This window comes from Oryzias latipes, chromosome 23 (genome assembly GCF_002234675.1).
Source record: "Oryzias latipes chromosome 23, ASM223467v1".
Taxonomy (NCBI): Eukaryota; Metazoa; Chordata; class Actinopteri; order Beloniformes; family Adrianichthyidae; genus Oryzias; species Oryzias latipes.
Window position 1 is genome coordinate 8692687 of NC_019881.2, and position 27997 is coordinate 8720683.

General features: G+C 41.7%; 2 protein-coding genes across 5 annotated transcripts in view; one reads left to right on the forward strand and one right to left on the reverse strand.

Annotated features, from left to right (window-relative positions):
- LOC105357050 (signal peptide, CUB and EGF-like domain-containing protein 1) overlaps positions 1-14131 on the reverse strand; it is a 102936-nt gene extending 88805 nt beyond the window's left edge. For 2 of the 4 annotated variants that reach the window (XM_023952624.1, XM_023952622.1), the window contains exons 1-2: positions 13878-14131; positions 8875-9000 (exon numbers count right to left, since the gene is read on the reverse strand). In XM_023952624.1, coding sequence (XP_023808392.1) covers positions 8875-9000; positions 13878-14061 — 310 coding nt within the window. In that variant the 5' untranslated portion in view covers positions 14062-14131. The remainder of the gene's footprint in view (positions 1-8874; positions 9001-13877) is intronic. The other 2 variants (XM_023952625.1, XM_023952623.1) reach the window with 1 other exon arrangement.
- Positions 14132-16473: 2342 nt separating this feature from the next.
- Positions 16474-26747, forward strand: LOC101164364 (sorting and assembly machinery component 50 homolog A). Its single transcript, XM_004082957.4, has 15 exons — positions 16474-16648; positions 17148-17261; positions 19520-19621; positions 19719-19806; positions 19890-19996; positions 20086-20216; positions 20480-20567; positions 21207-21335; positions 21431-21502; positions 21974-22060; positions 22863-22933; positions 23084-23151; positions 23603-23749; positions 25071-25212; positions 26088-26747. The coding sequence occupies exons 1-15, from the start codon at positions 16628-16630 to the stop codon at positions 26131-26133; spliced, it is 1413 nt and encodes a 470-aa protein (XP_004083005.1). The 5' UTR covers positions 16474-16627; the 3' UTR covers positions 26134-26747.
- The last annotated feature ends 1250 nt before the right edge of the window (positions 26748-27997 follow it).

The window sequence follows — 27997 nt, forward strand, 5'->3', positions numbered from 1 at the left end:
CAATGATGTGCATAAATATTTATACAATGTGGAATAAGGATAGGCACTTTGCCAGTGCCAGTGGATGGAGGGAGGGCATTTTTAACCTTCCTTTGCCCTACTTGTGCATGTCGAGCGGCCAAACAACACTATCAGTTAGTGAAAAATCTATACCTCTGCTCATTCTTACTTAATGAAGCCAAAACTGAGGTTCTAGTCTGTGCTCCTGACAGTTGCCTCCCCCAGATGGTCCAGGGGCTTGGTCCAATTGCTTCCCTTATCAAGCCGTCTGTCAGGAATCTTGGGGTGGTTTTATCTCTTGATTCTCACGTCGGGTCACTTGCTCGCTCTTGTTTTTATCATCTTAAAAATATTGCTAAACTGAATCCAATTCTGTCACGTTCTGAGATGGAGATGCTCACCCACGCTTTTATATCATCTTGTCTTGATTACTGCAACTCCATCTTCACATTTAAGCAAAAAATCTCTAGAATGGCTCCAGGTTGTCCAGAACACTGCTGCAAGGCTTTTAACTTATTCATCCAAGTTTTCACATCACCCCGTTGTTAATCCAGCTGCACTGGCTCCCAATCAGATACCGAGTGCATTTTCAAATTCTGGTTTTAAAATACACAGTTCTTAATACCCAAGCACCAGTCTACATAAAAGACCTTTTGCAGCTGTACACTCCCAACAGGTCCCTGAGATCATCTGACCAGGGTCTGCTGGTTGTAAAGAGAACCCGGTTAAAGACTAAAGGTGACAGAGCCTTTGCTGCAGTGGCTACATCCCTGTGGAACTCCCTTCCTCTCAGCCTCAGATCTGCAGACTCATTGTTTTCTTTAAAAAAACAGCTAAAAACCTATCTTCTTAAAATAGCTTTTTCTTAATTTGTTTATTTTATTTACTGTGTTTTATCGTATTTATGTTTTATCGTCTTTTATTGTGAAGCACACTGTGATTTTTATCTTGATAGGTGCTGTACAAATAAAGTTTATTATTGTAAGTTTATTATTCTCAAAGTTACCGATACAGTCACTCAGCTGACAGAGTGTGAAAAAATACAATCATGGTTAGCACTCTCCAGCTATAGTGTAACATGGTCTCCACTTGGCCTGAGAGGTTGCACAGCTGCACTGGAGCCACTAATTCAATTCAATTCAATTTTATTTATATATTCCAAATTCACAGCCACAGTCAGCTGAGTGGCCTTAAACACTATAACACTAACAAACTATCAAACCTTTTTGTCCTGGTGCTGAAGAAGTATATTTAATGAATGCCATCGCTAGTCTCAAGACTCATTAAAGCTTGGTTGTCTTCTAAAGTTTCTTTCACACACACAAAAGCATCTAGAAAAAACAGAATACCGCTTTGGTTTTATTCAAGAAGGCATTTTGTTCATTCTTGAAACTGAAGAATATGTTCAACATCTAATGTTATACAACATGTTCCATCCATATGCATGTTACATGCACTGCCTTCTTGACCGGACAGTGCCAGGGTAATTTCTTGCTATTGATGAACTAGGCAAATGCCTAGAGCCCCCAGGCCACCAGGGGGCCCCAAAGCTGCATGCTCTGCTTTAAGACCTTCAGGCCTCAGGACCGACTGTTAAAGTGGAACAATCATCTGCACATTTACATGGTCAGCAGCCCATTTTGGCAAAACCTACAGATCAAGCTAACTAGCCGTTTTTATTTTTATTTTTGTGTTTTTTTGCGCTTCTTGGTTTATTGGATTTTTGTATTTAAGGTAACAAAGTTTGCCGGAGAGTTTTTCTGCCAGATGCCCTTTCTGACACAACGCTGTATTTTTGAGGCACCGGGAGACCTAGATAGGCAGCAGCACGAAGGGTCTTGCCTAAGGACCCACACTGAACCAGGTTGCCTGTGTGACAGTCCTACACCCAACCAACTGAGCCATCCGGTCGCCATCATCCTATTTATTACATAGATTAATTTATACTATATATGTTTGTATGTTTCATTGTTAACAGTAAAATCCTAATTGTAGCAAAATGACATTTGTACCATTCAGGTTCATTACAAATTGTGAAAGTCTTTTTAGGGGATTAATGAAAAGAGTGGAGAAAATCTTGTAGAAGGACCAGAACATAAAAACAGAAGACCACCAATTTTCTCTGCAAATGAGCTTTTGTGCACTTCCTTAGTTTATGTCCAGCAGCATGCAGAGTCCTTGGGTCCCTTAGTATATCTTTCCTCCATCGGTGTGAGTTTGAAGTGGTTATTCCTATTCAGTCCAGCTTCTCTTTCAAGTTCAGGTCAAATTCTTGATGCCGACCGCATTTCTTTTCTTGCCACAATTCTACTCAAGCCCGTGTTGGTCTATGCTTTAGCCTCTGGCCACAATTCCGTCCAAGTCCTTGCTATTGACTTAGTTTCTGAAGCTTGAACACGCTCCAGCAAAGATCCTTATCACCAACTCTGCTCTGGTCTGTTGAACAGGCATAACATGATCACCTACGGATACCAATCACAGGATTTGATTCAGATCAAAACCCGGCCATTATCGTCATCCCACACAAGGTCACTTCACTCCCTTTCTGAAACTCACCTGAGCCCAAGATTTCTCCTAACAATATTCTTCATAGTGTCCTCTATTGAGAATGACTCAATTCTCATTCTCCCACCTGTAATTACGTTAGGTGATTTCTCTTGTATTTTTTTCAGTATCCTGTTCCTCACTCGAGACAAAGATGCCTTAGCTTAGTTACTTTGTTGATATTGGGAGTACAAGAATGTGTAGTCCGGCTAAAATTGGCCCTCCTTTAAATGGACAATGGGTGACTATGTGCCCAAATCTCTACAGTAATAAGAGATTTCTCCATTGTTGTGTCTGTCAGTCTTCCGTGTCACTTAAGCATAATTCAGCTGCATAGGTTCAAGTAAATCCACCACTCTGGAGGCCCTATTGCCTTGAGCTTAAAGTCTGGAATAAAAGGTGGTTCTCCTATCACACCATCTCTCACAAACGTCGGTCGGTGCAAGCCTCCATATCCATGAAACGATCCAGTGATGAGGAATAATATTGTACATGTTTTTTTATGTTATTGTTAAAGCTCTGATACAAAACATCCAAGAGTGTGTTTTGTTCAACTCTCTGGAAGTAGCTTATGCCCTGGATTCAATGGCTCACTCCTCCAATAACCATTTTCCTTCAGCCAGAATGCGCACGAGTATTCCACCTTCATAAAATAGGTTGGTGGAATCAAAAATTCTCATTTGATCCATTAAAAACCTCTTAAAAGTTCCTGACTGGAGTTTCCACATAGTAGTTCCTCGCAGCTGGCTGCCCCTTCTTTTGAGTAGAGAATAGGCAAAGGCTACTTTGGAAATCTTAAAGGGGAAGTATTAAGGTTGCAATGCAACCTGAAGTTCACACTGAGGTGGGAAAAGGTCTGTCTTTCCTGGAGCGACTAAAAAATCGTTATGGTGGAATAAACAGGGTTCATGATAGGGGCCGGGAGAATTCATGGCACAGACGTTGGTTACTGGGGAAAAACTGTTACTGTTACTGTTACTTGTTCAGCCAAATTAATTACCCACCAGGACAGTTCAGTCAGGCAATTCCTGGCACCTTCTCGTTCGTGGCACCTTCTCACTCTGAGAAGAATGGCCAGGCTGTTCTGTAGTGAGTCCATATGTACAAACCAGATTGACTTTTAGAGTATAGCAGAAAAGAGTTTGTAATGCCACAAACAGAGAATGTACAGTTCAATAAAATAATTCCAGGATGTAGGTTTTGCTCCTACCGGCCATGAGGCACTGATGGGTCAGGTATTACCAAGCTCTAGGTAAGGTAGCTCTTGGTTAAAGCTGGTGGCATTCAGTAATTCAATGAGGCAGGGCATAAATCCAAAACGGATGTCCTAACTTGGATGAGGCAAAAGGGGGCAGAAGACAGGCGGTGATCCTAGTTAGATCCACGACTTAATGCTAACAGTGATGCTGAAACGAGTAGAAACTAAATGACCGGGGAGTAGCAGTTGGAGGAATCTGACTGAACCGGTGCGTAGCATAGTAATGTAGTAATGATGAGCAGCAGGTGGCACAGGAAGTCTCAGATATGGTAATTTTCATAATATCATGCAGAAGAGCATCCAAGCTTCTAAAGCGATGTGGCTGGAAAGTCTTTTCATTAGGTTGTGAGCATGTCAAACGACTGACTGCATACGGCAAGATGGACACAACACAGCTGTTGTTGTTAGCTTAGGCAGAACAAATCACAAAAATCCAAACCATCAGCAACAAAAGAGTCACTCATCAAAGGCTAAATACAAATATGCATCCATCTTTTGCACTTCTGACAGAAGAAAGATACTTGAAAAAAATCTAGTGGCATATATCCTATGAGAATTTAAAAGCAACATTATTTGTTTAAAACTGGGCCTATCTTCCTGTGCGCAACAAGGCGTAAACAAATCCACCACATTGTGTGCATATGTGCATAAAAATGTGTGCAAAAGCAAAAAAAAGGAGGCTGTTGCGTTCAGATGTGAAGATCTAGCTGTGCTGTTCCTTCAGGCAGAAGAGAGTGGAGGTGTGAAGACTGAGCCAGGACCTGCCTCCATCTCCCCCAACATCCTCCATTAGTGCACTTCCTCCCTGTTAATCAGAAGGACTCCTAACATAAGCTGTCCTATTACTCATTCAGCAAGACCATACTCCAACTCCTTTAATGTCACAGCTGTTACTGTAACCCAACTATTGAATGGACCACTTTTGCACTTGGAACTTCCTATTTCAATCTAACAGATGTGCTTTAACTCTCAGTTTAAAGTCAAATGATTACATTTTGAAATGCTGAAACCTTTCCATGTTGGGATTCAAAACAGGGTCAAAATTGCTCCTAAAGACCAAACTCAGCCCATTTAACCAACTGCTGATGAGTGCTGCAGATATTACCAAGCGGGGACTTAAGTCACTTAAGACTTAAGTGACGGGGAGTTTGTAAAAAGAATGTATGCTGAAAGTAGCTGACATTGTTTGTCGAGAGCAAAAGAAAAAGTTTAAAGAAATAAGTCTGTCAATTGATACAATTACTAGACAAGTAGAAGATCTGGACAGCAACCTCCGGGAAGACATCAGGAGGGCCTGATTAACTGTACAAATGACATTTGGTCATTAAGGTTATTAAAAACAACCTTTTCTGCTTATCCATTTTTTTCCACCAAAATTGGCCCCTAGTCTAATGCTGAGTTCTTAATTTGGCCCTCCTCTACAAAAACTCTGAGAACCCCTGATCTAGAGAAACTGCAGCTTAAACTTTCCCACTGCATGTGTCTCCTGGCAAAGTTGCAGGTTGATTGTAACTCATTTTTAATGTTGCTCTCAGTGTTGTTGTTGAAGACTTCAATAACTGAATAAAAAAACAGTAATTCAGCTTTTTTTTTTCATTCTTTAATATTTTGCTTGCATCTATTCAGAATCTGTTTGGTGTCATAACTTAAAGTCCCACTCCAATCATCTTCTGACCTATTTTAAAAGCATTCCCAGTGGTCTTTCAATGATGATGAGGCCATTATAGGTTAAATAGAATAAAAAACATGGCGTTTTTAGGACATAGTTTCTGCAGAGCGACAGGAGTTCATCAGAAACTCGTGTAACAAAAATGGCGAGCAATATCAGAGCTATCCAGCCGTACAAGTTAGGTCAAGATTCCAGCTCAGACAAGGAAAACAAAGACGTTCATGGATCTATTTGTCTGCAGGTGGATGCATCAGAATGGAGTGAAGCAGGGAGCTTGTAGTATGCTAATTCTAGTTTTTACATAACAACTACAAGCTTTTTAAACATCTTTTTCTCATGAAAACATTTTTGAATAAAAACTCAGAAATGCCGTTTTAAGCTTTATTTTTTTTATTCAATCTAGCCATCAGTCACCTCCTTTACATGGATGACATCAAGCTATTTTCTAAGAGCGAGGACGACATTGACTCCCTGATCCACATCACCAGGTCTAAGTACTGACATTGGGATGTCATTTGGGCTCAAGAAATGTAGCCGGATGGTGACAAAGAGAGGCAAGGTAGTCCACACAGTAGGGGTCTCACTCGCAGAAGGAACAATAGCAGACATTGAGGACATTTACAAGTACCTTGGAAATCCGCAGGCAAATCGCAACCTGGAGCAGGCAAGAAGGAAAGCTGCAATAGCCAAATACCTCCAACGAGTGAGACAAGTCCTGAGAAGCCAGCTCAATGGCAAGAACAAGACTCGGGCAATAAACAGTTACGCACTGCCAGCTATCAGATACCATGCAGGGATAATAAGATGGCCAAAGGAAGAGATACAGACCACGGATGTTAAGACACGAAAGCTCCTCACAATACATGTAGGGTTTCCTCCCAAATCTAGTATCCTGAAACGATGCTAGCCGCAGGGAAGGAGACCAAGGACTAGTGAGTGTAGAAGCCACTATCCTGGATGAAACATCCTAGATGCATTAATACATAAAGGTCAAGGCCCCAACTGACAGTGTGCTCAGTGAATGTATCAGGCAATGGAGAGCAGAGGATGCGGTGCTGGAAGACAGATCCTCATTGGAGGACAAACCCCTGCATGGGATGAACCACCGGACCATAATTGAAGTGGCAGATATCAAAAAGTCCTACCAATGGCTAGAAAGGGCTGGCCTACAGGACAGCACTGACTGAAGCACTCTTCCTGGCAGCTCAAGAACAAGCCCTGAACACAGAGCAATAGAGGCTCAGATCTACCACACCAGACAAGACCCAAGGTGTAGGCTGTGCAAAGACGTGCATGAAACAATCCAGCACATAACTGCAGGGTGTAAGATGCTGGTAGGAAATATACAGTTTGGAAACATTCAGGCAGCCTTTAAGGTGAGACCAAGACTACCTCAGGTTGGGGAGCTGGACTACATGTCGAAAATTTGTGAATTGTTATTTGTGAATGTCTAATTCCTTTGTCTTGATCATATTTTTTTGGATTCTAAATTGTGTTATTTAAGTGAAACTGCTTTTCTTTGTGTTTGGATTTTTCCTTTTTTGACTTTGCACGTTCTTTGCACATATGGACAAAAAAGTGATTTTTTTTTTTATTGATTGTGCTAGAATGCATATATATGCATATATATATATATATATGCATATATATATATATATATATATATATATATATATATATGCATATATATATATATATATGCATATATATATATATATATATATATATATATATATATATATATATATATATATATATATATATATATGCATATATATATATATATGCATATATATATATATATGCATATATATATATATATATATATATATGCATATATATATATATGCATATATATATATGCATATATATATATATGCATATATATATATATATATATGCATATATATATATATATATATATATATATATATATGCATATATATATATATATGCATATATATATATATATGCATATATATATATATATATATATATATATATATATATGCATATATATATATATGCATATATATATATGCATATATATATATATATATATATATATATATATATATATATATATATATATATATATATATATATATATATATATATATATATATATATAGTATAGGATTTTTTTGACTTGCTCTAAGTAAAATGATTCAAATTCCCCAATCTGACACATTTATCAGTTTTTAGATGTGATTTTCTATATGTGACAAATGTTTACTTACCCCACCCACAGGTATTAACGACAAGGACACAAGGAGCCGGCATAAAACATGAAACCCCTCCTTTGTGTGTCTGTGCTTCATCATATTTACTAGCCAAGACATAATCACCACAGATCTTTAGCCAGCACCCACATGATGAGAGTCCAGTCGGGTCATACGTGAGGCCTGCTCGATAATCAGCGCTGAGATTGATTAGGACTTCCAAAAGGATTGTGAGTGATGCTGGATGGCAGATCAGGTGGAATTTCCCCTCTCCGGTGTGTGACCACAAACTGGGACTTAAAATATTTTAAACTTCCTGTGACTCAACCTGAAAGGGTTTGGACATGATCACTGAGGGGTAGAACCTGCAGCTCCTTTATAATACGTAAAGCGACCGCAAGGTTGAAAAAGCTAAATCTATCATCTATAAAATGGGACCAATTTGCCACCAGTTGAATTTTTATACAGACTGTCAGATGGCTTTTAAACACCCTGACATTGCCACGTTTGCTCAGACCCAAACAAAGTAGACATCATTCTGCACCAGTTTAGGAATTTTAAAGGTTTCTTAAGTTTTCCACTCCTCCTCCCTTTCAAAGATATGCTGACTTTATTTATCAGAACTTTCAAGAACGAACCCAAAGAAATCCCTGACAAAGCTCTGACAGGGACTGACTTCAACACACAAATAGGCTGCCTCTGACCTGTTTGGTTGGTCAAACACTTGATAATGACTTCCTGCATTCATCCATCCATTGTCAGCAGTTACAGAAACAAGCCCCCAATGCTTATGATCAGGTCTGAAAAACAGTTACATGAACACAGAACACCAATGGAGGACCTTTTATGTATGGAGTTTGCATTTTCTCTCTGTGCATGCGTGGGTTTTCTCCGGGTACTTCGGCTTCCTTCCCACCGTCCAAAAACATGCTTCATTCGTTAATTGGTTACTCTAAATTGTCCGTAGGTGTGAATGTGATTGTGCACGGGTGTGTAATTTGTGGCCCTGCAACAGACTGGCGACCTATCCAAAATGTCCCCTGCCTTGTCCCACAAGTGGCCAGGAAAGGCTCTGGCAGCCCAGTGATCCCGAAGGGGACAAAACGGGTTTAGAAGATGAATGTTACTTTCTGCTGTTTTTACGGGTTTTTTGGGGGCTTAAAGACTAAACTGTGACTCACCTTCACACTGTTTTCCATCCCCCTTGTAGCCTGCCTTGCAGATGCAGTTGTAAGACTTGGCCGTGTTCTGGCAGAGGGCGTCAATGTGGCAGTCATCTGAACTCTCTGCACACTCGTCTACATCTGCTTGACAACAGAACACAGAGAGCTAATTACAGGTGTGTCCCTGAGGATTCAGTCAGTGTAACGGCTAATCATGCAGGCTGAATAGGAGAACTGGACAGAATGAGTGGGATGTCACCCACAGAAAATGACTTGCTTCTGGTTCCAACCAAATCAAGTCAATTTCATCGCCTTTTTTCAAGATTCAGCTGTCGCCATGTTGAAACCAGAAATCATCAGTAAGCTGTGACTGGTCCAAATCGGTCTGTGTCCAACTTTTTTCCACTGAAAGTGGCCTCGGGAGAATCTGTCAAACGCTTTGAACGTAGGATCTGAAACCAACTTTTACTGAGACATCTGATTGGTCAGTTTATAACCTTAATAACTTTCAATAAAGAAAAAACTTAACATAAAAAATGAGCATTATCAAGAACATGTTAAAAAAAGGTATCAGAGCTAGAGTGGTTATTCTGAACAATAGAATGACTGAGTAACAGCCGTTTATTCCTTTATAAACGGCTGTGGGATTTTGGCTTCTTGGAGCCTCTTCCTGTTTGGAACACCAAGGGGGAGGGGTCAGTATGTCCAGTTCTCATATGCAGACAATGGTGCAAATAAAACAAAACAGTATCAGTCATTGTTGCAGTTGGGTCACATCTGAGTTTGGGTCTGGAAAAAAATAAGCAAAACAAGATTTTAAAGGTTTTAAAACCATGAAGCACCTATTTCCCTTTCCACAAACAAACTTATTCAATAGTGAATTGTGCCTTAAATGTTGTTTAATGAAAATCCTATAAAAGAGCTTCTGCTGCAGCAGTTCATTTCACAGAATAATGACTGTGTTCTTAAATGCATCACTTCTCCGTTTCCAGCTTTAGATGTGCTGGACAAATATTAATATCTGATTTGATTTTTGATTTGATTTGAAATTGTTTAATTGAAGCAATCAAGGAATAATGCACAAAATACAATAAGAATTCATACATTCATTCAAAGACGTATCAAACTTAGGATAATTAGATATTAAATCAAAGATTGTGTGAAAGGGAGTGGAAGGAAGCAAACTTATATAATCCCACCCCTGTTCTACCATAACCATTTTATCACATGATTTATCATTATCCGGTTCATAACTTTTCATCTGATATCAATGCCTTACCAACATAATTTCAGGTCATTACGTATGATTAAGTATCAATAAACCACATGATTGTTGAAACAACTTTTAAGTCGCTTGAAAATCTTTGAGAGAGCAGCCGGCAGGCAAAATGTGTCCGTTCGTTAACCCGGAACGGGAAGTTGTCAATATCTGTATTTGAATGTATGAGGTACAAAATAAATCATGCCAATTTTCTTTCTTTTTTTAATGACCCAACAATGAAACACTGATGAGGATCTTTATGACTTCAAATTATAGGTGTATTGATTAACTGATTGATTTCTATTACTATGATCAACTAGATCAATCTGTCTGAGGCAAGTTATTAATCCAATTCAAAAGATTTATTTAACTATTGTTTCAAAAGGAAATAGGTCGATTATATCAACCTTGGAAAATACCACACATTTTACCATACAATGTGCAAGAATGTTCTAATAATGTTCCCTTAAGATTATTTGGATGTGGAAAAACAACAGTGGACTGAACTTTAAGAAACGGAAATGTGAATGGATTTGACATTCATTCTTGTTTGTTTGTTTGTGCACATATTCCATTTACACTTGATTATTTATTAGGCTAGTGAATCGTATCATTCAGAATGAACCAACATCGACCTATGAATCATATTGTTGTTAAAACGACTAGTTACCCCCCCTTACTTGAAATGTAAGCAAGCCTAAATAAACTTAATTTAGTTCATTTATCATAAGAAATATGGATGAGGACTGATAATTACTGTAAAGCTAAGAGTTACACGTGGTGACAGGTCAAGTTATTATACAATCTGACCATTTTGTTACTTAATAGTGATCCTGAAATGACTCCTGCTATGTTATGTTAAAGAAAACAAGACGAGGCAGCTTCATGAGTCTAACAAGGTCTGACATCCATCCTTTGGTCCTAACCTCTCAAAGGAAATTAGGAAATGTGAGTAGCTCTGTTCAGAACAGAAAGCTTAAGGAAGTAGAGAATAATCCTCCCCATCTCCATTAGGAGAGTGTTGTGGAGGACCCATAGAAAAGTGGCGACTGAGAGAAAACAATGTCAAAAAATATTATAACTAAACCCAAACATGACTTTAAAACCAAAAACATAGACTTGACCTGACTTAAAAAGAAAAAAACCTGAGAAACATGGAAAAACCAAACAAGGATCTGGAACAAAAGAAGCCAAACCACAGTCCTGAATAAACCAGAGATCTAATTAAAACAACTGCTGCAGCAGAGAGGCTGTGGAGTTACAACCTAAAACACTCAGTGACAATAGCTGGATCAACCACAAGGTGAAAACTCAGATGCACAACAGGAACTAAACTCCTGTGAAACAGATGAGAAAACCTGGATCATTTAACTGCACTTTCCATCCTTTTGCTAACAAATGACCTATGGACAGCTGCTTCCTATTCAGACCCTAAAAGACGATGTTCATTCAGGAATCCCCTTCAAACACACCGATGTCCCTTTGAGAGAAATTCTAAAATCAAATGTCTGATTCCTAAGCATCCATTCCTGTTATGTTCTGCATGTATTTGGTTTTTGTTGGTGTTTCATCTTTTCTTTCTGTGCAGGCTGACTATGGCTCCTCCCAGCTGATCCTCACCTTCACCTGATCTCTGCGGAGGAGTGCACAGCTGACTTAGCTGATGTGGTTTGCTCCCTATTTTAGTTGACTGCTTTCTGTGTTCAGTGATGGTTAATTTTGTATTCCCACCTTGTGTTTGTCATATTAGTGGTTTTTAAGTAGAAATGAAAAAGCATTGTGAAGTATTGATTTTTCATTTTAATTTTGAGTCTTTTGATGCAGCTACATTTTGAAAATTAAGTAGCACTTCTGTTAATCCATTTTAATTGTCAAATCAGACATTTCTAAATGATTTTGCTACACATTTACCAGGGAATGTTTTGAAAATCAAATGTCAAATACCATTTTCATTATCATTTTAGTTAAGTGACAGAATAAGCAGTGTTGAAGTAGAAAATGAAGAGGCATTTTAGCGGACTGCTTTTTCATTTTAATTTTGAGTCAAAAAATGCAGCATCATTTTGAAAAATGAAAAAGCATTTCTGGTTTTGCCTTTTACTTTTAATTATGCTACAGAATCGCTTCCATATACTTTCTGCAGGAACTGAGTTATGGTCCAAATAAAAGAGACGAATGTTCTTTAAAATCTGTTTTATCGCAACAAAGACTGTTGGCTTGAAAACAACACAAAGAAATGATGGGTGGAGTAAGAGTTTTGTAAAATATAGACATCGAGGAGAGGGGGAAAAAAGCCTGCCCTCCATAATGCAGTCAGGTTTTAAACTAACTTCAATGGAGGACCACTAACACCATCTTCCTCCAATATCTGGTACTCAAAGTGTGCGGTTAGCCCTTTTAGATGAAGAGCCTCACTCAGAAGTTAAGGATGTTGGGCCAAAATATAACTTTCCTCAAAATAACTGAAAATGAAAAAAGTCTGAACTTTGGCTTGATGTGGTTAAATTGGCGCTTTGAAGCCCTCAGATGTGCTTCCTGCTGAGCCTAATAAATGACAGGCTGTGCTTGAAGAAAGAGAAGGGCTAAAACGGGGCGAGGAGCACACAATGACCCTTCATATTGATCAGGTTATTGATGGGGTCACATGTGGGCTCATTACTTCCATACAGCGGGGACACAGACGGGCATGTCACTTATGTGAATCAGAACCAACCGAGCCGCTCAACCTCCTCCTCTGCTGCAGACTATAAATAGCCTGACATTGTCCGGACAGCCTGGCTGGACAAGGTATGTACCCCCCCTCCCTCCCTCCCCAGCCCCTCCTTACTTAGCAAAGCTGCAAAAAAGCAAGAAAAAAAAACAAAAAAGTGTATTTATGTTAAATATGTTCCTGTTTAAGAAGCTGATGGGTGGGGGTGGGGGGGCTCCAGAGTGAAGCGGCAGAGTGAGGGTTCCTGAGGGACATTTGCCTCCTGAAAGGCCCCTGTTTGCAGGAGCTCCTGACAACAATGTGTGGCCCCCACTGCTCCTCCTGAGACCCCACACCACCACCACCCCCACCACATACACACACATGCACCTCAAAACTAACATTTGCATACCGCACACACCCTGTTTTCCTCCGTCATTATGAGAACCCAGATGATCTCCGGGACACCCCCCACCCCCACATACAGCCGGTGGCTGAAAACGAGCAGCCGGACCGAACCCGAGCAAATGAGAGCTTAACCCAGGGATCCGGCTGCGGTTCTGAATGGAACATGGGCTGCACTCAGAGCAGGAGCCGAACCTGCGCATTTATTATTTACCCGAGGCGCCTCGGAGTCGGTCTGCACCCTGCAGCTTCTCAACCTGCGCAGCTCCAAACCTGCGCAGCCCCAAACCTGCGCGCGTGCGCGGGCTCCAGCTACACAAGGGACGGACGGACTTCAGTCTCCCGATGATCATTTTGGAGCCACAGCTGCTTTAAAACCGCTCTGCAGTGAAAACACAAACGAACTTTTGACCCAGAAAAAGCGGGACTGTCTGTGGCGTCATGACGCCGCCGGCTGTCATCCTGCTCGCACGTGCGCTTTCACTAAATGACAATCGGCGGGGAGCCGATCCCGCTCCAAAGTTTAAAGGTCCAGACTGTGGCCTGCGGGGTTCTGGGGAAAGTTTCCCGCATGTGAGCGGAGTATCTCCCGTAGCTGGACTCTGGTGAGCGGCTCGGATGTTGGGGGGGTGTGGGGTTGGGGGGGATTCGCGGAGCGGCACTTACCTGCGGGCCCGACATTCCCCATCAACCCGCAAGTATTTATGAGGAGGAGAAGCAAACAGGCGTCCCGGGAAAAGCAGGCGCTCCTCATGCTGACAGGCGGAGAGAGGAGTCCGCGCGGCTTCTCTGACGGCTTCGCGTCTGCGTGTGCGTGAGTGTGTGAGGGGCAGACAAGGTGCGTGCGCATACATGTGTGCGTGTCTCTGTGGAAATGGGTGATAGGAGAGGAGGAGGAGGACCCTTCCGAGTGGACCAGCACCGTGGTGGGTGGGGTGGGGGGGGAGGCTGGGCCTTGGGGGGATGAGGGGGCCCGAAGGCCCTGATTGGCTTGCTTGAGCCGGGAGGCGAGAGAGAGGGAGCAGGAGGCTGTGGTCTTCAGGTTACCAGGAGCCATCATTCATTCACATTTGAAAGTGCCGGAAGAGGAAGCAGAAACTGGAAGGATTTCCTTTAAATCCATCTATTTAGTGCTGGTCAGCTGCTCAAAGGGTGGATTCTAACTCTGCTTTTTTGGTTTTGCTCAACAGCACTTCAGCCAGTGCTTTTTCTAGAAGAGGGAAAAGGTGACGCATCAGAACCCCAACAAACATTAAGCTTAGCTTGACATTGGACGCAGAAAATTCTGCAACTTCAGTTCCTAACACCCACAAAACAGGAAGGTTAACTGTCATCATCATTGTTGTTCTGGAAATGAATGAAGTTTTCAAAGAGATATTCCCCAAGGGAAGCAAGGTCAGATTAGAAGCAACCAAACTACACTTGTAGCGTAAAAAGCAGTAAAATATTGTTGTGTTGGAAAACTGCTGTCATTTGATCAAGAAGAAATAAAACAGAAAAGTAGAAGGGTAAAGGGATACTAGCACCTGCTATGCAGTGAAGAAACACGTTCTTTCAGATAAATGTGCAGTTTTACTTGTGTAATGTTGAAATCTATTAATTTGTTACTCATTTGTTTTTTGCAACAAATTGTAGTATTTGAAAATTATATTTTAGTTTCATGAACATGATTGCTTTCATGAATCTATGGACCTACACTGGCTTACTGAGAAAGCCTTTTTTGACCATGTCCTTGGCAATGGAAGGCCTTAGCAAACATTTGCCCAGGGCACAGAGTGGCGTTGATCCAGTCCCCGTACTTTGTAGCTTTGACCTCTAAGGACCGCCAAGGCGTGCTTCAGGTGTACCAACTAACGGATGGAACCTGGAGGGAAAGCTTCATGAGTGTCTGATGCTAGATGTCGAGGCTCAGTACTCACTTTTGGTTTGGTTTTCCAAACTTTTAACTCAACACAACACATTCTTTGTACAATTAATGAGGTTTCCCTGAATGGACTAATTACATTGAATAATTAAGCCCAAGTTACCTTAAATGTATTTTTCATTCTATGGTCAGCTGTCCAAACTTTAGCACTCACACATACCGTACCATCACATTAGGTTTTAGACCTTACATGGATGGCATATTGCTGTTTGTGACATCACAGATGGGTTGTTTTGCCAAATTTCTCAAAAGATCTTTTTCACATTTCCCACTGGGCTCATGCCAAATAACTGCACCCACAAAGTAATCTCACTCAGACCTGAGATGGGGGCTTTGTGAGGACTGGACCCCCGGAAATGCATGCAGACTCAGTGGGGAGACTACAATAGCGGGCTAATCCAGCGAAGGGTCACCAAGCTAAGAAAACAGTCTGTACAAAAGATACGTCTGCTATTCCCTCCTAAGTCCTTTTAAATGAGCAAATATTGAAGTGACAATGACAGAACACAAAGTGCTGCTGCCTCAAAAACCAAACTCATTATGAAAGTCAGTCAACCACGAAACAATCCTTTTCCTGACTGAAAGATCAGCTGAATCGCAAAATAGGACATTTTAATAATATTTTTTTAAAGTTTGAACCTTGCAGGAGTTTTTTTGTATTTTTTATATTGTGGCTTTTGTCAAAATTCCTAAATTTTGCACATATAGGTTATGAAACTGACTATGAATTATCGATTTAGATATTAGAAAACGCATAGATAATTAATACCAAATTCTTGTTGCTATTTTATTAGAGTGGATGAATTTGAAACAAAGATAAGAAATGTGTTTATAGTAAGAATACTGAATCTTTAAACAGTTAAACTTTAATTATTTTAAAAGATAATGATTCAAATGGGAGGAATTGAAAGGATATTTGAGCAGATGTTTACTCACAAAGAAAACAAACACTGCCATCTGCTGGAAAATCTTGGTCAAAGCATTTATTTTCTTTTTAGATGATGCCTTCATGAACAGAAAGTTTATTCACAATCCACCAAAGGTCCGTCTCCTTAGGCTTTTTTTGGGGTAATTTTGTGGTTTACAAAGTCAAAAGCAGATAAAAAAAATACCCAGGATATTTTGCGTTAAAAAAAAAACTATTTCTTCATTTTCCAGCATTTCTACATCTGTTTTTACGTTTTTGCAGTAAAATGCAGCATGTGCTCCGTTTTATTATGTAATAAACATGAACACAACACTTTCATTGGGCTCCGTCCAAACGTGTTTCAAGAAGGTAGTGTGTCTTTTCTGTTCTTGTTTGACTTCGTGCTGCAGATGTCAGACTTTACGTAGAGCACGTGAACGCAGCACACTCTCCTGTGACTGTCATGGCGTCCTCCATGAAGGGGGTTTGGTGGTAGTGACGTTAGCCACTGTTAGGGCCCCGTTTTCCCGGCGAGCAGAGTCGCGTACCACGTGCCACAAAGGTTTGAAGAGACGTCCGGTTGCCATGGGAGCCGTTCACGCAAAAGTAAGCCTGCAGCTCCTGATGAGCCCGTCCCGCCTTGACCTCCCCCGCCCCACACAGACACAATAGCACAGACTGGAGTGGGACGTCAGTGAACCCACGGTAGCTGATAATAATCCACTTCTGCACTGAAGCCGCACGCGCTGCTCTTGAGGGTGGCGCCTTTTTAGGAGCCAAGAAGTCATCACTGTTATTGTGTTTCAAGTAAATAAACCAAACTGTACCTCATTCACCGAACAGTTCTAAAGAACTCCGACATGTTTGTGACATCATGTCCGACTCACGCAGAGCTCCTTGTGGATCTAGTTCATTTACAGTGACTGTCATCTGAGAAGACCTGGATCTAGGGAACCCGCAGGCTGGGAGTCCCCCCTCACTTTCCCTTCCCTTACTCACCTCACCTTCCCTAACTCACCCACAGCTGGTCACCTATGGAACTCCACCTGTTTCTGTTTAGTTGGGACATAGCCATATTCTATCTGAAGGTGTGTCTGTGTTGCAGAGTATGGATCCCCTCCCGATGCACGGCAAGGATCTTGGAGTCAACCCTGATGACCTGATGGAGCATCCAGAACCGGAACCAGATGCCAAGCAGGAGATCTTAGAAAATAAAGATGTGAGTACTGAATGACCTGTAAGATGATTTTTACTCCACAATTCTAAAAGTAGGATGCTGCTCATCATGAACCCCGTCAGTTTTGATGTGAACAGCCTGTAGACTTGTATGAGCTGCTCTCCCAGACCTCAGATTATTATATATTTACCCTACTTAAATGAGATTAATTTGATTGAAACCACTCACAATAAGTTCGGGATATATCTGCAGTGAAAACCAAACAAACCTTCGACCCAGAAAAAGCAGGAGTGTGGCTTCATGACGCCGCCGGCTGTCATCCTGCTCGCATGTGCTTTTTCACTAAATAACAATCAGTGGGGAGCCGATCCCAGGGGGGGGGGGGGTCCTCTACCTGCGGCCCCGACATTCCCCATCAACCCGCAAAAAACTCAGGGGAGGTACCGGTAATTGTATTGGAGTGATAGAAAAACCTAATATAGTGTTTTCCTCATGATGACCTCACTGTGTTTAGTGTGTCTGACATATTGGGGCCAAACCCAAAACATTCTAGAAAAACCTTTTCAGTGTTTCATCAATGTCAACATTCTGATTTTGTCAGTTACGCCGCTGAACAGACGAGCAGCTCCACCTGTCCATAGCGCCTTCTGGTTGGTAGTGGACAGTCAGAACCTGTTGAGTCTGAGGGTGTATTCAGAATGGACACATTTGGTCCCCTGGAAGTGAACCAGAGTTTGTTTCCCCCGATAATTTTCAGTCTGAATACACCCAAGGAGACCCTGGTCCGGGGCCAGGAACCGCTCTCGGACCCATCTTTTGAGGTGGTCTCAGTCCGTTTCAAATCGGACTGAGCTTCAGTTTGCGCTGAGATTCCTCAGTCTGAATACAATCCGTTTTGGGAGCAGAACAACTGGACCAAAACGTGCAACGTAGTCGGTGGTCACGTGATCTAAACACAGTCAGAATGAAGCATCAGATGAGCCGCGGACATATTTAAATTCAATTATTGTCGTGTTTTAGCCAGACAGACCTTTCCTCTTCAGTGAGAATAGCGAAATTAATATCATCATTACTTAACAGGGGCTGCAAGCCAGTTACTTCTGTGCCGGTCCCAAGCCCGGATAAATAGAGAGGGTTGCGTCAGGAAGGGCATCCGGCGTAAAAATTGCCAAAATAACCATGCGAATCATCCACAACACTTTAGACATACCGGATCGGTCGAGGCCCGGGTCAACAACGACCGCCACCGATGCTGTTAACCTACAGGGTGTCGGTGGAAATTTGACTACTGTTGGTCGAAGAAAGAGGGGAGGCAGAAGGGTCCGTGATGGATGTCTTAACAGAGGACATGAAGTTGGCTAATGTTAGGGTAGAAGATGTCCATGACAGAGTGAGGTGGAAAACGATGATTCGCTGTGGCGACCCCTGATGGGAAAAGCCGAAAGAAAAAGAAGAAGACTTAACAGAAAATTGACTGACTTGGTTTTTAAATATGGCAGATAACGTTTATATCTTGTGGGACACACAAAAAAGTGACGTCTCCAGTACCGATAACAGAACCGTTGAGGTCAGATCTTAACGATACTGCGGTCTTGAAGAATGTTGCCCCGGGGCTCGTTCAATAATCACCAATCAGCACAAAATGGATTTGGTTATTGTAGATGGTCCAGACGGCATACGTTCTTACCTCAGAAACCTCATAGAACCATCATCACTCCCCAGTTCCACCTGAACACCCCCAACTTTCTGTTCATGGATGATAATGCTTCCCCACATGGTCACAGCTAGACTTCAGTAAGTGGGAGCGGCCTCATGTGGTATGGCCAGCAATGACCTCTTACCTGAACCCCATAGAGCAGGTCTGTGACCAGCTGAAGCAGACACTGGATGATCAGACCCCCAAGTGACCCCCCAAGAACCTCATGTAGCACTTGTGGAAGAGTGGAACGCCTCAGAACAACATCATAAGGTTAGTGAGGAGCAGGAGACGTCTAGGTCAAGCTGTCATTGCCGCAAATGGTGGAAATACACGGTCATTGACACGGTCAATGTTTGTTGTTTGGGTCTATCTTTTATTATTGTCTTCATTTAGGGGTAACAAATATCAAACTAATGAAAATAGTGTTTCTTCTCATTCATTATTATTGACATCAAAGGTAACTTTTTCTAAAATTCAGACCAAATAGAAGAAGCACTCACAGAAATAACAATATCCTGACCTTATTGTGAGTAGTATAGATGCTGCTTTGATGCTGTTACGAATATTTGGAAAAAACATTCTGAATATTTGTTTGGGCTAGGTGGTCGTCCAGCATGTCAACATCCAGGGTTTGGGGAGAACCAAAGAAGATTTGCTCGGTTATGAGATCTCTGACGTCTTTAATGCCAAAAATCTCATTGACGTATGTACTTCTTTATGTACCTGTTCAGTTTTGTGGCACGCTAACACCAAACGTCTCCATGTTACTTTTTTTTTTAAACTTTTGAGTTCGGTTGCAGGTCATGAAAAAAGCTCACATTGCAAGACAGAGGCTTCTCCGACTGGGAATCTTCAAAGAGGTGGAGGTCCTCATTGATACATCTGAGGGTAACTGAACCCCCTCTTGTTAGAGCCTAGAAAACAGTGAGTTATGTGATCACAAAGCCTGATCTGAGACTTCTTCTCCTCAGGTGCGGACGCTTTACCCAATGGTTTAGATGTGACTTTTGAGGTGAACGAAATCAAGCGTCTGACAGGAAGTTACAACACAATGGTTGGGAACAACGAAGGAAGCATGGTGGGAAAATGGCTTTTCCAGGAGTTACAACCATGATGCTAACTTCAGTCACAGAAAAGCGGAATGAGCTGTGAGTCTCTGTCCTCCAGGTTCTGGGTCTGAAGCTGCCAAACATGATTGGCCGGGCGGAGAAGCTCACTTTCCAGTTCTCCTACGGTACAAAAGAGACATCCTACGGCCTGTCCTTCTTCAAGCCCCAGCCAGGATACTTTGAACGCAAGTATGAGCATCGTGCTGAAACCCAGCGTCAGAGTTCCAAATATCTCGATCGCTTTGCGTAACTTACAGACACGTTCCAGTTGACAGGAAGAAAATATTTAACCACCAACTGTTTCAGAGACTGGCTCCTTATTCCAAAAAGCGTAGATTCTGAGAAAAGTGTAAACTCTTGCATTTCGTCATCCTGCTCCCCCTCAGATGGATTTTTTATTCAACATTTTTATGACGAGCTGCAGTACCTGTCTTCACTGTTCTCTGTTTCAGCCTCACTCTCAATATGTACAAAGTCACTGGTCAGTTTCCATGGAGCTCCTTAAAGGAGACTGACCGCGGCGTGTCGGCGGAATTCAATGTAAGCAGTCTCTGCCATTCTCTGTCACCTCCTGCACCTGCGCTTACAAATGTGCAACTTCGATAACGAGTACCATCCATTCATCCACCCACCCATCCGTCTGTCTGTTCACCCATTCATCCACCCATCTTGTTCATTTGAACAACAATTCAATACATTGTGAAGTTTTCCAGATTCCTTGGATTTCTTCAAGATGATCAAGTGTAAATTAAATATTCTAGAACATTCTAAAACACTGTATGGTCACATTTCTTTGCTAAATTCAAAGTGTTTCCACAGATTGGACTGGAATGATGGACTGATCAGTTTTTGTTGTCGTCACATGTGTGTTGCCCGATTTGATGCACTTGGTTGTTTTTACCTTATAGTCAAATCAACCTACTGTACCTCAATCCAAACAGTTTTTTCCAATATCGATTATCAATCAGTTTATTTCATTTTGACACGGTTTTAAAATGGTATAAGTCGATTAACAACTTAACCCAGACAGATCGATCTGGTTGTATCGTAGGAATAGAAATTGAGTCATCGATTAACTCGGTGAAGTGTTACACCTCGAGGTCAAAAGTGAGACTTTTTAGATTCAATTGATAGAAATATTCTTTGAAAAAAACACTGAAGCTTTTCATCTCCCTGTAGTTTCCTGTGGGGCCAACCGGCCACATGCTGAAGTGGGAGGGTGTGTGGAGGGAACTGGGCTGCCTGGCTCGCAGCGCCTCCTTTGCTGTGCGCGAGGAGAGCGGGCACTCGCTGAAGTCTGCCCTCTCGGTATGCATCCACATCCTTACGCCTGGTTTGTCTTTGCTCATTAGAATGTCTATTCTGTCCATCGCACCTATTCAGAACGATGCCTTCATTTGCAGCACACAATGTCAATCGACTCAAGAAATTCTGCCATCTTCCCGAGCAGTGGGGCCTTACTTCGCATCAACCAGGTCAGTATGCAGCCTCACAGCTTTAGAAGAGGCCCTAAGCCTTAGTGCCACCGTCTTTAAGCAGGAGTCAGTTACCCTGAGACATCTATAGCAGCAACACCTCACCTGTATCACTTCAATTTCATTGTTTCTGTCTTTGTTTTGAGGTTTTATTGACTTTTAGCTTTGTTTTCATATTCTAGATGTCCACGGCTTTAGTTGTTCTGTTATCAAATAGATTCTGGTGGATCTGAAAAAGCAAAAAAAAAAAGTGTTTTTCATTTTAAAAAGTGCCTGAAAGTGGGCGAGCGCTCCATAAAAGCATAAAAAATAAGCTGATGAAGCCAAGCATGTTCAGAAGCTTTGCTGCAGCATGTTAGCATGATCGGTGTCATCAGTTTCAAGACAAAAGAGGTTGTTTTTTTATGTTTAATAAGGTGTGAAGCTGTCTTTGTGTTCTTGTTGACTGGTATGTGTCGGATTTCTGTGCAGGAGCTGGCTGGCTTCACAGGAGGAGACGCCAGCTTCTTCAAAGAGGATTTTGAGTTGCAGCTGAACAGGCGGCTTTTCTGGGATTCCGTAAGGGTCTTTGCGTTATTCCAGAAATGTTTTTCTTGTCTTTAAACAGTCATGTTCTCATGTCTGTTTTCTTGGGCTAAACTAACAGTAGAGGGCAGCAAAGTTTGACTGATCAGTAAAGACTAAACCATTCTTGTGCAGCCTCCCTAAAGCATCTACCGTATTTTCCGGACTATAAGTTGCCCTTTTTTTCATAGTTTGGCAAGGGGTGCGACTTATACTCCGCAGCGACTTATATTAGAAATAAATTGAAATAAATACATTGTTAACCCTCCTGTTATGTTCATTTGTGAGGAACAGAGATGATGTTCCTGGGTCAATTTGATGGATGAGGTATGTTAAGTGTTAAGAGTATGTTAAGTGACTCAGAGAATCAGCAAACCTTTTTTTTACAGTAAGATCTTGAAGGCTAACAGCATAATATTCTATTTTCCAACGATTTCATAGATTCAGAAATGCAATAAAAATGACAACTGTTTCTACAAATACAGGATGAAAACAGAGTATTAGTTGGCCAATGATGCTTCATGAAAGGAATAAATAAATATGAGAAAGAATTACTGTGAAATTATGAGATAAACAGTCTGCTATGATTGTGTCATATGAGGTTGTGCAAGTTATTAGTTCTTAGTCTCAGATTTTGTCAATTTCCTGTCAAAATGCGACTTATAGTCCAGTGCGACTTATCTGTGTTTTTTTCTACTTTATAATGCATTTTTGGGCTGGTACGACTTATACTCCGGAGCGACTAGTCCGGAAAATACGGTACTTTTAGGCAGATGAACTATGTTTGTCCCCTCAGGTCTTGTCTGCCTCTCTGTGGGGTGGAATGCTGTTTCCCATTGAAGGAAAACCTTCCTGCATCGCTGACAGGTCTGTCTCACGTTTCTTTTTAGATGTTGAATGCAAAAAGTCTGAAGCTAGTTCCTCAGATTTGAACTCGTTTGGATCTGGTTGTTGTCCTATGCCACGTGTTGTCCCACTGACAGAAGTTTCTCAGTAATTGAGGGTTTTTCTGCTCAGGTTCTACCTTGGAGGCCCCACAAGTGTGCGAGGCTTTGGGATGTACAGCATTGGGCCTCAGAGTGAAGGTAAACACGGAAACTCAGAAACATTTGTTTTCGTGAAGCTAAATTTAGTTGCTGTTCAAAGTTGATATGAAGCAGAATCTTGAGAGTATGACGTTTGAAAGATTCCTCTGGAATCCCAAGCAATTTGCACCAATTAGAAACCCTAAAAGGCAGGGCATGCTGGGAGTTTTTGTTTTCCCAGCTTTATCCCTACTTTGTCCTAGGAAGATTTTCTCTGCTTCTTCCTTCAGCTCCTGTTCTTTGGGGTTCTTAGAAGTTAGGTTTTGTGGTTTCATGCCTACAGTAGAGCCACCATCACGGGACAGAGGGTCATTTGAAGCCCACACAAAGGGCGAGGCGGTCTTAACACCTTTAGATGTCTCATCTGTGAAGACAATTGATCTGCAGAACAGCAACCACCTCTTCAAGATGTCAAACGTCGTTTTTCTTACCTGTTTCCTGTAACTTCCAGGTGACTATTTGGGTGGGGAGGCATACTGGGCTGGCGGCCTGCACCTCTATACTCCACTTCCCTTCAGGCCAGGGAGAGGAGGCTTCGGAGATCTTTTCAGAACACACTTCTTTCTGAATGCCGGTAACCTATGCAACCTGAACTATGGTGAGTTGACTCAATAAACAGCAAAGATGTAGATTCATCATCTGATTGTAAACTTTTTCTTATCTTGAAAAATACACCACAAAAATAATGTTTTCTTAAAAGTATGAATTGTTTTACTTTTAAGAGTGGAACTTGCAGTTTAGAAATTGCTTTTATCCATATTTGCTTTGCTTGCCCAAACATCTTCATCTAAAATAGTAATAATAACAATAGAGTATATAAGCTGAAGAGAAAATCCATTCATCCATCCATCCATCCATCTTCTGCTCATCCGGGACGGGGTCACTGGGCAGCAGTCTAAGCAAAGATGCCCAGATTCCCAGACTTCCCTCTTCCCGGGTACTTCCTCCAGCTCCTCTTGGGGGACCTCGAAGTGTTTCCAGGCTAGCCGAGAGACATAGTCTCTCCAGCTTGTCCTGGGTCCTCCGCCAATTGGGACACGCCCGGAACACCTCTTGAGGGAGGCATCCAGACCAGATGGCCGAGCCACCTGAGCTGGCTCCTATGGATGTGGAGCTGTTTTGTTTTTGAGCAGAAAAATAAGTTGACATGTTTGTGCATTGATTCCTCTTTAGTCCATTTTTTGGTTCTTACTAAAAAAAAAAAAAAAAAAAAGGCATCAGAAATATATTTCGAGTTTTGTTCTTCTTTCAGGAAAATGAGAACGCAAAGGCTGCAGCAGTAACTCTGCTAAATGATGACATTTATGAAATCTGTCTCAGTATCATATCAAGGCTCTTTCCTGCTGATAACCTTTCTGTCTTTTTTTAATTTTTTATTTTAGTTTTACTCGTACGTTTTACTGTGTTATATCACATCATTTTATCGTTTTATTTGTTTCACCTATTTATGATATTTTATCACATACATATTTTTTTCATCTAGAATTTTTACTCTTATATTTCACAACATTTGAACATATTTGTTTAAAGTCTTTAAGCCAAGTTAGACTGTTTAGGAGTGTTTTTCTCCCCCTTAGCTGGGGTGTTTGTGTCTATGCTGACACCCCGGCCAACAGGAGGACAGGGCAGACGGCGCCTTCTGGGTTCTCTGTTCTTTAGCTTTGTTCTTTAGTCATTTCTCTTTTACCTGTGTTTGTTTTTGTGTATTTTATTGTGCGGGGCTTATTTAATTATTTTATTGCATGAATAGGGATTGGTGTTTTCTGCAATCTTGTTTGTTTGTATGTACCGCACCTTGAGCGTTTTTTGTTTTTTTTTTGTTATTTTTTTTACATGAAAGGTGCCATATAAAAAAAAAATGGATATTGAATCTGAATTTGTCTGGGTCAAAGTATTCAAGTTGGTATTTGTCTGTGCAGGTGAGGGTCCTCGAGCACACCTTCAAAAGTTAGCAGAGTGTATTCGCTGGTCATATGGAGCAGGCATTGTGCTGCGCCTCGGAAACATCGCCAGACTGGAACTCAACTACTGCATCCCCATGGGGGTTCAGAGTGGAGATCGGTAGGACACAGCACAGTGCCATGTAGTACCACGTAGTTTGTTTGTTTTTTTACACTGTTATCATGAGAAAGTTCGTAACTGGCTGCACGGTGATACAGTGGTTAGCGCGCTCACCTCACACTGAGAAGACCCTTGGGACCTTTTTCTGTGGAGTTTGCATGTTCTTTCTGTGCATGCGAGGGTTTTCTCTGGGCACTCCGGCTTTCTCAAGCAGTCCAAAAGCATGCTACGTAGACTAATTGAAAGTGTCCCTAGTTGAGTGTGGGAGTTATTGTGTGGTCCTGCCACATCTAGGGACACTTTAGAGCATTGGTGACCAAATCCAGGATTCACAGATAAGGCAGGGTTTCTGGAGAGCCAGAAACCCTGCCTTATCTGCTGCTGATTACCTGGATCAGGTGTGTTTAGCCAATAAGCCTTGGCACCCCGTTCCCCTTAACTGCAGATGGTCTGGGACTCTGTTAGACCATGTATTTCTGTGCCCTTTCAGGCCTTTGGTTAAAAAAGGAGAACCACTCCATCCTTTTTCTCTGTGTTCACGATAAAGATCTGAAAGGTTCTGTGAAACCCCGTTAGTTTTACCTTTCAAAAGGAAAAATCGTAAATGAAAAAACATTTTCTTTACATTCTGTGGGCAGCTAACAACTTCAGAAACCTCAGAATGAAGTTTGAAAGTAAACTAGACTGTCAAAGTTGATCTGTTTGGGCTTCAAATAAACTACAGGAACTCCATTATTTTTCTCTCCTTTTATCTTGGGAATTTGACCTTGACTTTTTCTTTTACTCTAAGATATCATTACAACATGAGCACCAATAGAAACATCATCAGAAGCATAAAGCTCAGTGGTCCTCTTTCCTGTGTTTCCTCTTTGCAGGATATGTGACGGTGTCCAGTTTGGAGCAGGAATTCGTTTTCTGTGATCTCCTCACATCCCTGACCTCACTGTTCACTCTCAAGTCAAAGCAAAAAAGGGAGAACTCTGTCACCGTTGTTCACTCTGAACCTGTTGTAGAATCTAAAAGAAAAGCATGGGCCTGGGTGGCAGTAAAATGAGCTGATGTCCCTATGTCTTTTATTTTCTCCATTTAGGCTTTGAGAAAACAAACCTCCAGGGTCACAGTAATAGATCTAACCTGAGAGAGGAGCCATAAACTCCCTCTTTGTGTCCGCTCTGGCCTTTCTTTGTTGTGATTAGTGTTGGCACTTTGTTCCCTGTAGCAGCACCAAGGTATTTATTATACTGGAAGATATGGTTGTTCCCCTGTTGGTCTACCTGAAGTTGAAAATTTTTGTGGCCTTGACCAATCACGTTGCACGTAAAGAATTTAGTTTTTGAAGTGTGAATAACTGACTCCTGTGCCAGAAGGGGGAGATAACAAACCAGCACTTTTCCACCCAAACTACACAAAGGTTGAAGAAGATGCTGTCTCAGGCAAACCCTGAACACCTTCCACCACCAGTCTTCTTACTGTATCTCCTCTGTTGGTGTTGTCAAAAAGATTTTCATTAATAAATTCCAGCTGCCCCCTCTGTCTTTTTGTGTCCTTTTTTTGTGTTTTGAACATGCATCTACTTACAGGGTAAAATCTGTTAATGTGAGGTATCACATGCTCAATGGCTGGTCTCTCCTAGATCTGGTTTCCATGGCGGTAAGCAGGGACACAGCTGCTTACAGTTCTCCACATTTTATGTTTAATTTAGTGTGTTTATAGATTTTGTTTTGCACAGCTTTTGGTTCACAGTTTACGTATAGCTGCCACAATCTTCTGAGTCTAGGATTTCGCTTTGGGACAATAATATCAATCACATTGATGTTTGATGTGAAACCTCCCACGATATACCTGAGAAAATGGCCAGGATTCCAGTGTCTCCATGGATGGTTCGTCCCAATAACAAGCCCAAGAGGAAAAGAAAACACAGGAAGAAAAAAACTAGGCTGTACTGGAACAACTTTAAAGAAACCCTTACTCCCCAGCCTTTTTCTTTCTAATGCCAGGTCTGTAACATAAATTAACTGAGGTTACAGATCACAGCTGATACGGTCATAACAGAAACATGGCTTAAGAAGTCTTTGTCAGACTCAGCAGTTGATTGGCAGGACATTCAGTCTACTGCCACAACTGGAACATTGACTCTGGTGAGAGCAGAGGAGTGTTGTGCATCTACATAAAACTGTAGTGATTGTGGACAAACGTTCCCCCTCCATCTAACCCTGTCTTCTGCATCCTCTTCTACAACACCAACTACCTTCTTGTTGTCCTTCACTCCATCCAGAAATCTCCTCTTTGGTCTTCCTCTACACCTTTGGCAGCTCTAGACTCAGCATCCTTCTCCCAATAGATTCACTGTCTCTCCTCTGAACATGTCCCAACCATCCCAGTCTGACCTCTGTGACTTTTATCTCCAAAACCTCTATCATGTGCAGTCCCTCTGATGTCCTCATCCCTGATCCTATCCATCCTGGTCACTCCCAAGGAGAACCTCAGCATCTTCATCTCTGCAACCTCCAGCTCTGCTTCCTGTCTTTTCCTGAGTGTCTCTAGGCCCAACAACCTGACCACTTTTTTTCTACACCTTTCCTTTCATTTCAGCTGAAACTCTTCTATCACACCTGACACTTTTCTCCACCCATTCCAACCTGCCTGCACTCACTTCTTCACCACACTTTCCTTTCTCCTGGACTGTTGACCCTAATGCACTTCTTCATCTCTTCTCCCTGTAAACTTACACTGCCACTTGGGTTCCTCTCACTCACACACATGTACTTCATCTTGCTGCGTCTAA

Bases quoted from the DNA above. Each gene is read 5' to 3' on its own strand.
- LOC101164364 (XM_004082957.4), top strand. From the start codon at position 16,628: ATGGGAGCCGTTCACGCAAAA. The intron at 19,622-19,718 runs GTATGTACTTCT...GTTCGGTTGCAG, and splicing joins ATGCCAAAAATCTCATTGAC to GTCATGAAAAAAGCTCACAT. The intron at 23,750-25,070 runs GTGAGTTGACTC...TTGTCTGTGCAG, and splicing joins CCTATGCAACCTGAACTATG to GTGAGGGTCCTCGAGCACAC.